General features: G+C 33.9%; 1 protein-coding gene and 1 long non-coding RNA gene across 14 annotated transcripts in view; one reads left to right on the top strand and one right to left on the bottom strand.

Annotated features, from left to right (window-relative positions):
- LRRC9 (leucine rich repeat containing 9) overlaps positions 1-12,223 on the bottom strand; it is a 118,754-nt gene that overhangs the window by 9,117 nt on the left and 97,414 nt on the right. For 5 of the 7 annotated variants that reach the window (XM_019451646.2, XM_019451640.2, XM_019451643.2 and 2 more), the window contains 2 exons: positions 5,666-5,812; positions 621-765 (listed from right to left, as the gene is read on the bottom strand). In XM_019451646.2, the coding sequence (XP_019307191.2) occupies positions 621-765; positions 5,666-5,812 (292 nt within the window). Of the gene's footprint in view, positions 1-620; positions 766-5,210; positions 5,372-5,665; positions 5,813-6,433; positions 6,564-12,223 lie in introns of those variants that run through there. The other 2 variants (XR_008417210.1, XM_019451647.2) reach the window with 2 other exon arrangements.
- The window catches only part of LOC109268387 (uncharacterized), a 98,473-nt gene that overhangs the window by 25,759 nt on the left and 60,491 nt on the right, over positions 1-12,223 (top strand). For all 7 annotated transcript variants that reach the window (XR_008417213.1, XR_008417212.1, XR_008417211.1 and 4 more), the window contains one exon: positions 970-1,028. This is a non-coding gene — a long non-coding RNA (uncharacterized LOC109268387). The remainder of the gene's footprint in view (positions 1-969; positions 1,029-12,223) is intronic.

Genomic DNA, 12,223 nt, shown 5'->3' with positions numbered 1-12,223 from the left:
GAGGAGTGGCTATCCCCACTTTCACCAACAAGATAGCCAGTGAAGATATGGAATTAGGGAATAGGTTTGATCTAAGCCTGAATTAAAATGTGTGTAATAGAAGGATACATTTCCATGCCCTGTCCTTTTAATATACTCCCTCCTTTCGAGCTGTATCTCTTGAAACTTTTCTCTAGTATTAGCTGCATGCTTTACTTGTGGTTTCAAGGATAAAATCCAATCTTCTCTTTGTACCCCAAGAATCTGTTGTCACAGATATTTTTAAACCTCTGATTTCTACTTTTAGCAGGATGTACAAAAGAATTGGTTTTAGCAGTTATACGCTATGAAAACAAAGCCTTTGAAAATACATAATTCAGAAAATAATTGTGCAAGTATCACAAAGTTCCCATTACGAGCAAATGTTTAGTTACAAAATATTAGTAGTTGAACAAAACTCCCCAAAACTATAGACTCTAAAGTCAGAATGGCCACATGAAACTTGAACAAACATGCAATTTTAGGAAATGTAAATTTAAAAATGCAATTTTAAGTAGTATTAGAAGTCAAAGTGAGATTTTTGTTTCAAATGAAGTGTTTGTTTGCTTTTACGTTCATTCTGAAACTTTTTGTCAAAATACCTTCAGCTTCAGGAGTTAAAGTGAAGTCAGATCCCAAGTAATGGCTAAATCCACTAGGCAGAATTACATTTGTTATCTTCATGGGAGGAGCTTTCACTTGGCCAAATGACCCACCATCCATTGGACAGTTGGTAACAGGAATGAGCTACATAATAAAATAAAACCAGTTAAGAATGTCTCATTTCCAAAACTCAGATCAATAGATTTAGTCCTTACTGCAAGCCCCACTTGATAATTTAAAAATTTTTAGGTCAAGAGTTATATGCCTAAACTGAGTTGGTAGGAGGCAGAAACTGAAAGTCTTTTGAACCTTTAACCTCTCTCAGAACCTTATGTTCTGTCTTTTCAGATTGTACTGTACTCATCACTAGTGACGGCATCTCCCTCTCTCCATAGGATCTCAATGAGGTAAGTGGAGAATTAAGAAAATGAGAATTAAACTTTTTCTCCTTTGTAACATTTCTTTTTTTCTTTTTCTTCTTTTCTCTTCTCTTTCCTTTCTTTTCTTTTCTTTTCTTTTCTTTTCTTTTCTTTTCTTTTCTTTTCTTTTCTCTTCTCTTTTCTTTTTTACTGAGCAGGAATTTCTAGATAGTAAGCGTTATATCTTCAACATCTTTATAATCCTCATATTACCTCATCAGGTGCCTTGCAGTTAATTAGTTTTTCAAAAACAAGTAAATAAATGGAGACTAAGAAAAGCATCTTATAACAATCACTTAATGAATGTGCTAACTCTCTAAATGGTGTTTACATTTTAAGTTAGTTGAGGATTAAGAGGCTTTTAAAAGAATTTCAGGAATCAGCAAACAGAGGAGACAAGTATTTTAGGCTGGAGACTCTTGGTTTCCCTAGAAATTTATGCTTGCTCTGTCTTAAGACTGACTTTGTTTATACTTTTAAAAATATGAATTCTGAATATATGAGTCAACTTACTTAGAAATATAAGTGTTTGCCATTAGTGTAAAATGACCAGTTACCCTGTTTTAATAAGTGTCAACAAGAATGCAGCTTTGTAATGAGCACTAAAATATCAGGCTTTTTACTAAAGATGCTCAGTCCCAAATTCCCTAACTAATTCCTTTTTAGAGTTTCTTCCCATCACTAATCTAGAATGTTGTCAAATTTTCTTCTGAAACCAAAAGGACCAAAATGTTTTGGTTTAAAGGACAACTTTAGAGTTAATTATCTTTTCTTGCTCTTAAAAAAGAAAGAACAGCAGTAACTGAAAGAAAAATGAATTAGACTGAAGTGATAAACTTGAAAAAGGATTGTTTTTGTGTCTTCTGAATAGCTAAAAGAAATGATGGCTCAATTTTATTCTAGCCATGAAAATAAACATTGTTATTGAATCTTAAAATAGATTTCTCTGGGGCACTTGGCTGGCTCAGTTGGAAGAGCATGTGACTCTTGATCTTGGGGTCATGAGTTCAGGCCCTACATTGGCTGTAGAGATTAATTAAAAATAAAGAAATATGGGTGCCTGGGTGGCTCGGTCGGTTAAGCGTCAACTTTGGCCTAGGTCTCAATCTCACCATTTGTGGGTTCGAGCCCCGTGTCTGACTCTGTGCTGACAGCTCAGAGCCTGGAATCTGCTTTGGATTCTGTCTCCTTCTCTCTCTGCCCCTCCCCCACGTGTGTGTGTGTGTGTGTGTGTGTGTGTGTGTGTGCGCTGTCTCTCTCTCAAAAATAAACATTATAAAATTTTAAAGATCTAAAAAAGGATTTCTCTAAAATAAAGACTTTGGATATCCCCCTTATTTTATTAACCATGTATAGACAAATCAAAAAATAATTTTTAATAAAATGCTTACATATAGAATAAGTGGAAAAATAATTAAGTTTTTTTATATGGCACTGATTCAAATGGCAAGAATACATGTCTAGATTCACTCAAGGCATATTATCATATCATATATAGTAATGGGAAAAATCTGAATTCACTATATGAGAAATAGAAAAGAATAACCAAGAAGCAAGTCCTTTAGTAAAATACTTATCGACTAAAATTTGAGTTTGTGTATTTTTTCTGCTACATGAAACTAATAAAAAATATATATGGAAATTAGGATCTTTAAAGTTTCTCTAAGTGATTTCTTTATATGTAATTTGGTGAATTTATATGTAATTTTTCAAATTAGCCAACATTACCTTAAAATACAATTTATAAATTTTAATGTGACAGTCTTTATAGTTCTCTCACCTGGAGCCCTCACATATGTGGTATGGGAGGCAGAATAGTGCCCCCCCAAAAAACAAAGATGTCCACATTGAATTTCCAAAACCTGTGAATATATTACCTTACATGACAAAAGGGACTTTGCAGACATAATTACATTGGATTTTGAGGTGAGGAAATGATCTTTGATTATCTAGGTGGTCTCAGTACAATCACAAGAGTCCTTATAAGAAGGAGGGAGTCAGGAGGGTCAGAGACAGAGAAGATGTACGGATGGAATCAGAAGTGGAAGTGATGCTATTGCTGGAAGAGGACCATGAGCCAAGGAATGCAGATAACTTCCAGAAGTTTGAAAAGGCAAAGAACAAATTCTCTCCTTGAGCTCCAGAAGAAATATAGGACTAACTGCCTGTGTTTAGCCCTGTAAGACCAGTTTTTGGACTTCTGACCTCTAGAATTATAAGATAATAAATTTGTGTTGTTTCAAGCCACTAAATTTGAGTAATTTATTACAGCAGCAGTGGGAAACTCAAGTTTCCTTTAGTTTTCCACTTCTGGAAGTAAGAAATGACTTGCTCCAGGAATATAAAATAGAGAGGGGAAAGGAGCCTTAGATCACTGACCTAAATTTTATTTGCTTATTTGCTCTCTTTTGAAAGACTAGGACCTGTGACAGTAATTTCAGTAGATCACATTAGATGGTGCTCTTTCTTAGTTAAGTCATACAAATTAGTAGCTAAGATTTTTTTTTTCACAAAGCATAATTTTTAGAATAATTTTTATAGATATAACCTACAAATGAACCACTTCCTTTGCCTAATGTAGATAATATTTATTAACATTGTACAACTTTAAGTCTTGCAGGTCTCTGTGACTACTTTGACCTATAATAGAAGCTCCTTGGTTAACCAAAAAATGTCAAGGTTGATGAAAAAAATCAGGGAATAACTAAGAATTGTATATATAATTCATGTTTATTTTTTAGATTTATTTAAAAAAATTTTTTAAGTTAATTTTATTTATTTTGAGAGAGAGAGAGAGAGCAAGCAGGGGAGGGACAGAGAGAGAGGGAGATAGAATCCCAAACAGCCTCTCCACCATCAGCACAAAGCCCGATGCAGGGTTTGAATTCACAAACCATGAGATCATGACCTGAGCTGAAATCAAGAGTCAGATGCTTAACTGACTAAGCCACCCAGGCACCCCTATTTTTTAGTCATAAAACATAAATGTACGTGCGCTCATGAATCTTGTGATGGCTAAGGCCTTTTCTGTAAGAGTCCCTTGATTGGTATTTTATCTCATTGTTCTTAGATAAAGCTATCCTTAATGTTTTGCCTACAACTTCCAGTTTTGGTTTCTTTAAAGTAGTAAGAATTTAAAGACATGTGGAGAAAATTTGAACACAAGAATTTTTAAAATAATTTTCCCACATATTGTGTTTGAATTTCTATAATTTTCTCCCATTTTTTACAAGATTTTCCTCCTAACCTATTTGACACTATTTGTGTGTGTGTGTGTGTGTGTGTGATTGATCTTTATCCAGATTTTCCAAAGTACCCTATTTTGGTTATCACAGAAATATACAAATAGTAATTTAGAATTTGCATTTATAGCATATCTGGCTTTTTAAGATAAAAGAACTGACATACACGTTTTTGACAAAACAGCCAGCTCTTGATAAATGTGTAAATCTGCTGAAGGCAGAAGTGGGCTGAAGAAGAGCCTTCTAGTATCAAACTTCCAGTGTGCTCTGGGAATCGATTTATTTTACAGAAGGGATGGAGAGTGCTGGGTAATCCATTGATTAAGTAAAAGCATCTATGGTAATCTTTTCTTTTCAATATGAGTTTCAAAAGTGTTATTTGTTAACTGACTGATGTCCTTGCTCTTTGGCTTTCACTTACTTTAGAGGTTCATTTACCTTCTTAACTGCCCCACCCTAGTCTAGGTCTTCATAATCTCTAAAAGCCTCTTAACTGGTTTCCCTGCTTCCAGCCTCTTCTTTCTCAAATCTTGCAAAGGCACAGCTCTAATAAGGTTACTTCTTTGTTCAAAAACTATAGCTTTTCCGGGTTAAGTTTAGTCTTTGGAGGATGGTCATGAAGAATCCTGGTGGCCAAGGACAGAATTTCCTAATGGTATGCTTTGTGGCTTCTCTCTCTAAACTCTTTCATGTCATGGTCAGATACCTTTTTAGCGTTCATGGGTAAAAGGCACAATTATTCTGGCCGACAAGAAAGAAGCACACATTTCCCTTGTTAGATGAACTACATAGTCCAGAGTGTTGAGGTCAGAATTCCTTCCTTCCCTTCCTATCTGCTAAACTGAAAGAGTTTGTTAGTTTCTGTTTATAGAAGTGATATGTTATAGTTTCTTACCTTCTAGCATTATCTCACATATTGAGCAAGAGGTACACAGATTTTATTTTATTTTATTTTTAATATTTATTTATTTTTGAGAGAGAAAGCAGGGAGGGGCAGAGAGAGAGGGAGACAGAGGATCTGAAGCAGGCTTCTTGCTGGCAGCACAAAGTCCGACGTGGGCTTAAAGTCACAAACCGTGAGATCATGACCTGAGCCGAAATCAAGAGTTGGGCACTTAACCAACTGAGCCATCCAGGCACCCCAAGATTTTAAATAATTTTCTTTATATCAAACTACATTATTAGAAAAAGGAGCTTCCCTGGAATTTGCATGTATGTATATGCTCTATTCACCAGATCAAGATGCTTTTGATAGTAATCACTAAAATAGATACTAAAATAGTCTACCAGAACATCATAGCCCAGATTTACCCAGTAAATTGGTTTTAATTTGTTAATAATGATATATTTTAAAAGGAAAAGTATAAATAATAGAAGTATTACCGAAGTTTTCTTTGCTTGTAGGTCAGAGAATTGAAATTCTCTGATAGCTTTTGCCCTATCATCTGAATTCACAGGAATTCCGTCTAACATCTGTAAGTTAGGCAGCCGAAATATGAGCATGTGGCGATGTAGTGTTTTTCTGCAAATCTGAATAAAGTTAAAAATAACAATGTATTTCTTAAAAAAACTTTTATTTCAAAGATTAACCTTTATAGAGAAAGAAATTTAACCTGGGCACCAAAAATGACAGATAATAGCTAATTTGTAGTGTTAGCTGATACAAATATGAGCTCCCTTTTTGAAAGATTTCTCAATTTCTTGTTATACTAAATGAAGATTAGAACTTTTTTGGTAACCAAGACTACCATTTAGACGTGTAGTCTCTTTTTAGAGCATATAATATTGTTCATTAACTACAGGCAATCTCAACTCATGAATAGGATTATGCTATAAAAATTCATTTATGAGTAATTACTTTGAAACGTATATGGTATTTTCCCATAGGCACTGTCCAATTGAATTCAGTACACATCTGTTGGATTGTATAATCCATCCCTTCATAGTTTGTCAGCCTACTCTGAAAAATATTTGTATGTGTACATAAGAAGGTATATAGGAAGAGTTAACATAGTAGGCCTGAAACTGTTATCTTTAGAAAGGTCTGCTTGCAAGGATAGCTCTTGACTAGTTTTTGGTACTTGGATTTTGGAAGTGTTCCCACCATTCCTTAAGTGATTAAAGGTAGTTCACTGTGCCTAGACTGCTTACCCAAATGATATGCTTTATGGTCAACTTGCTTTCCTTCTGGGAGTCTGGAGTTTTGGTATGTGATGGGCATTGGGTACATATGTGACCAACTTCCAACAAAATTCTTGAATGCTAAGTGTAGTGGAATTTCCTGGGTAGAAACATAAACACATGTTGCTGCATTTTTGTTGCTGGGTGAAGACTATGTACTATGTGACCCTTCTCTCCCTCATGGGAGAGAAAGAGCATAAGGAAGCCTACTTATCAATTCTCCAGACTCCACCTGTGTCTTTTTTCCTCATCACCTGGCTGTGAATCCTCACTATGTCATTTAATAAATTTTAGCCATGAGTACAATGATATGCTAAGTCCCTTGAGTTCTTTTAGCAAATCTCTGAATGTGGGGGTGTTCTTGGGGGACTGACAGCAAAGAAAAAGTATATAGCACATCTTGTGATCATGAAGAAGAGACAAAAAGAGACAAATTTTCATCAAAGGGGAATGAATAAACAATCTATTTTATTATTATTATTTTTTTTTTTTTTGAGAGAGAGAGAAAGTGTGTGAGTGGGGGAGGAGGAGAAAGGTAAAGGGAGGAGAGAGAATCTCAAGCAGGCTCCATGCCCAGTGTGGATCCCGAAGCAGGGCTCGCCCTTAAGACCTGAGCTGAAACAAGAGTTGGACACTTAACTGACTGAACCACCCAGGCATGCCAACAATCTATTTTTTTCTAATGTAGTGTGTATATATAATAGAGGTTTAAAAAATGAACCACATTATAGGCCAGAAAGAAAGTCTTATAAATACCAAAGAATGTATAGACTGTCTCCTCTGACCAAAACACAGTAACAGAAATAAATGACAAAGAGATAACAAAAAACACTTCATAGGTTTGAAATTCACACACACACACACACACACACACACACACACACACCTCTCAATCATTCATGGAATAAAGAAGAAATCTTTTGGAGACTAGATTTTAAGAAATAAAGAACAGGAAAAATACTACATATCAAAACTTTTAATATGCTGCTAAGCAGTGTTTTGAAACCTAAAAATGAACTAGACATCCTACTTAAGAATTTTTTTTTTAAAGTAAATTCCCTTTTAACAATATTTTTTCTTCTGATCTGTGAGCATGGGATTTTTTTTTTCATTTCATTGTGTCATCTTTAATTTCTTTCATCAGTGTTTTATAGTTTTCAGAGTACAGGTGTTTCATCTCTTTGGTTAGGTTTAGTCCTAGGCATCTTATTGTTTTTGGTGCAATTTTAAGTGGGATAGATTCCTTAATTTCTTTTTGTGTTGCTTCAGTATTGGTGTATAGAAATGCAACAGATTTCTGTATATTGATTTTGTACCCGCAACTTTCCTGAATTCATTTCACAGTTCTAGCAGTTTTTTGGTGGAGTTTTTCAGGTTTTCTATATGGAGTATGATGTCATCAGCAAATAGTGAAAGTTTTATTTCTTCCTTGCTGATCTGGATTCCTCATTTCTTTTTGTTATCTGATTGCTGTGGCTAGGAAATCTGGTACTGTGTTAAATAACAGTGGTGAAAGTGGACATTCCTGTCTTGTTCCTGACCGTAGAGGAAAAGCTCTCAGTATTTCCCCATTGAGGATGATATTGGGTGTGGGTTTTTCATAGATGGCCTTTATTACATTGAGGTATGTTACCTCTAAACCTACTTTGTGTCGGGTTTTTTATCATGAATGGATGTACTTTGTCAAATACTTTTTCTGTATCTATTGAAATGATCAGATGGTTCTTATCCTTTCTTTTATTAATGTGATGTATTTGCAAGTATTGAACCATCCTTGCAACCCAGGAATGAATCTCACTTGATGGTGAATTATTTTTTTTAATGTATTGTTGGATTTGGTTTGCTAGTACTTTGTTGAGGATATTTGCATCTATGTTTATCTCTGTTTATCAGAGATATTGGAGTGTAGTTCTTTTTTGTGTTTGGCGTCTTTATCTGGTTTTGATATCTGGTCAGGGTAATGCTAACCTCAAAGAATAAATTTAGAAGTTTTCTTTTCTTTTGTATTTTTTGGAATAGTTTGAGAAGAATGGGTACTAACTCTTCTTTAAATGTTTGGTAGAATTCACCTGTGAAGCCATCTGATCCTGGACTTTTGTTGAAGTTTTTTGATTACTGATTCAATGTCTTTGCTGGTTATTGGTCTGTACAAATTTTCTATTTCTTCCTGTTTCACTTTTGGTAATTAATATGTTTCTAGAAATTTATTCATTTCTTCTAGGTTGTCCAATTTCTTGGCATACAATTTTTCATAATATTGTCTTATAATTATATTTCTGTGGTGTTTGTTGTCATTTCTCCTCTCTCATCTGTGACTTTATTTATTTGGGTCCTTTCTTTTTTCTTTTTGATGAGTCCGACTAGAGGTTTATCAATTTTATTAATTTTTTTCAAAGAACTACCTCCTGGTTTCATCGATATGTTCTATTATTTTTTTAGTTTCTATATCTTTTATTCTAAACTTTATTTTTTCCTTCCTTCTGCTGGCTTTGAGCTTCATTTGTTGTTCTTTTTGTAGCTCCTTCAGTTTAAGGTTAAGTTGTTTATTTGAGATTCTTTTTTCTTGCTTCTTAAGGTAGACCTATGTTGCTATCTACTTCCCTCTTAGAACCACTTTTGCTGCATCCCAAAGATTTTGGACTGTTATGTGTCATTTTCATTTGTTTCCATGTATTTTTTAAATTTATTTTTTTATTTTCTGGTTGACCCACTCATTGTTTAGTAGCATGTTATTTAACTTCTATTTATTTGTGGTCTATCCAGATTTTTTTCTTGTGGTTGACTTCTAGTTTCATAATGTTGTGGTCAGAAAAGGTGCATGGTATAATTTTGATCTTCCTGAATTTGGTGAAGCCTGTTTTGTGGCCTAATATGTAATCTGTTCTGGAGAATGTTCCAGGTGCACTTGAAAAGAATCTGTATTCTGCTGTTTTAAGGTGGAATGTTCTGGATATTTCTGTTAAGTTCATCAAGTCCAGTGTGTTATTATTCAAAACCATTGTTTCCTTGTTGATTTTCTGTTTAGATGATCATGTCCATTGATGTAACTGGGATGTTAAAGTCCCCTACTATTATTGTATTATTATCAGCTAGTCCCTTTATGTTTGTTATTAATTGTTTTATGTAATTGAGTCCTCCCATGTTGGATGCATAAATATTTACAATTGTTATATCTTCTTATTGGATTATCCCCTTTATTATTATATAGTGCCCTTCTTTGTGTCTTGTTAAAATGTCTATAATAACCAAAGCAATATATGTTTTAATGCAAGTCGTATCAAAATACCAACAGCATTTTTTTACAGAGCTAAAACAAACAATCCTAAAATTTGTATGGAACCACAAAAGACATTTAAAGGCTCAAGAAATCTTGAAAAATAAAAGCAAAGCTGGAGGGATCACAATTTTGGACTTCAAGTTATATTACAAAGCTGTATTAATCAAAACAGTATGGTATCAGCATAAAAATAGATCAATGGAACAGAACAGAAAACCTAGAAATGAACTCACAATAATATGGTTAATTAATCTACAACAAAGCAGGAAAGAATATCCCATGGAAAAAGACAGTCTTTTTAACAAATGGTTTGGGAAAACTTGACAGCTACATGCAAAAGAATGGAACTAGACCACTTTCTTACACCATACACAAAAATAAATTCAAAATGGATTAAAAACTTAAATGTGAGATCTGAAACAATAAGAATCCTAGAAGAGAACACAGGGCAGTAATTTATTTGACATTGGCCATAGCAACTTCTTTTTAGATATGTCTCTTGAGGCAAAGGAAACAAAAGCAAAAATAGACTAATGGGACTACACCAAAATGAAAAGCTTCTGCACAGCAAAGGAAACAACCAATAAAGCTAAAAGAGAACCTAATGAAGGGAGAAGATATTTGCAAATGACATATCCAATAAAGGGTTAGCATCCAAAATATATAGAGAATGTGTAAAACTCAACACCCCAAAACAAAATAATCTAATTAAAATGTGCAGAAGACACAAAAGACATTTTTCCAGAGAAGACATATAGATGGCCAACAGGCACATGAAAAGATGCTGAATACCACTCATCATCAGGGACATGCAAATCAAAACCTGTCATAGTGGCTAAAATCAACAACACGGGAAACAACAGATGTTGGTGAGGATGTGGAGAAAGGGGAACCCTCTTGCACTGTTGCTGGGAATGCAAACTGATGCAGCCACTCTGGAAAACAGTATGGAGGTTCCTCAAAAAGTTAAAAATAGAAGTACCTGATGATCCAGCAATCACACTACTGGATATTTACCTAAAGAATACAGAAACACTAATTCAAAGGGATATATGCATCCTGATGTTTGCAGCAGCATCATGTACAATAGTCAAATTATGGAAACAGCCATCAATTGACTTATCAATTGATGAATGGATAAAGATGTCACACCAAACACACACACACACACACACACACACACACACACACACACACACACACACTGGAATATTACTCAGCCATAAAAAAGGATGAAATCTTGCCATTTGAAATGACATGGATGGACCTAGAGAGTATACTGTGAAGTGAAATAAGTCAGGCAGAGAAAGACAAATACCATATGATTTCACTCATATGTGGAATTTAAGAAAAAAAATGAGCAAAGGGTAAAAAGAGAGAGAAGTAAAGCAAGAAACAGACTCTTAACTATAGAGAACAATCAGATGGTTACCAGAAGAGAGGTCGGTGGGGGAATGGGTTAAATAGGGGATGGGGATTAAGAAGTGCACTTGTAATGAGCATCAGGTTATGTATTTAAGTGTGGAATCACTACATTGTATAACTGCAACCACTATAACACTGTATGCTAACTAACTGGAAGTAAAATAAAAACTTAAAACAAATAAAAGCTGAACCACAGAATCAGTATTATGCTAAAAATAGTTTTAATAATAATGTTAAAAATGTTTAAAAAAGTAAATTCCAAGAAACTGAAAGATGGAAACAAGGGTAGGACTTAGTGAAATAAAAAACAAATAAACCACTTGATAAATCCAAAACATGGTTCTTTGGAGATACTAATACGATAAACAAAATAAGTCTTAAGCAAGACTTATCAAGAATAAAAGAGAAAAAGTAAAAATCAACAAATTTAGGTATAAAAAAGGTGACAAAACATAAATATAGAGGACATTTTTAAAATTCAGGAGAATATTATATAGTAATACATTTAAAATTTATAAAAAATTACAAGTTTATAGAAGAATATAACTTCTCAATACTGACTTTTGAAGAAATAGAAAACATTACTAGATTTATACCCATTAAAGAATTTGAATAAGTAGTTTAAAACCTAACTTCAAAAAATATTGAGCCCAGATTCAAATGAATGAATTTTTCCTATATATGCTAATTCATAGACTAGCAAGAGAGAGAGTTCGTTCCCAGTTAATTTTATGAGGCAAGAACAACCTTGATGAATTTAAAAGAATAGCATAAGAAGATAATTATAGGATAACTTTACTTATTTCCATAAATACAGATATACTACATGAAATCTTGGCAAACTGAATCCAGCAAAGCATAAAACATGACCAAATAAATAGTATTCAGCACTGGATTAATGACAGTTTAACACTGGAGTCTATTAATATAATTTACATATTAACAGATTAAAGAGAAAAAGTGAATTGCCAATTAGTCAAAATCCAATGACCATTCATGATAAAAACAGGTAGTAAACTGCAATTAGAAAGGAGCTTCCTTGGGGCCCCTGGGTGGCT

This window comes from Panthera pardus, unplaced genomic scaffold (genome assembly GCF_024362965.1).
Source record: "Panthera pardus isolate Hobbes unplaced genomic scaffold, ASM2436296v1 HiC_scaffold_24, whole genome shotgun sequence".
Taxonomy (NCBI): domain Eukaryota; kingdom Metazoa; phylum Chordata; class Mammalia; order Carnivora; family Felidae; genus Panthera; species Panthera pardus.
Note: the sequence above shows the minus strand (reverse complement) of the source record. Positions and strands in the feature narration are given on the sequence as shown.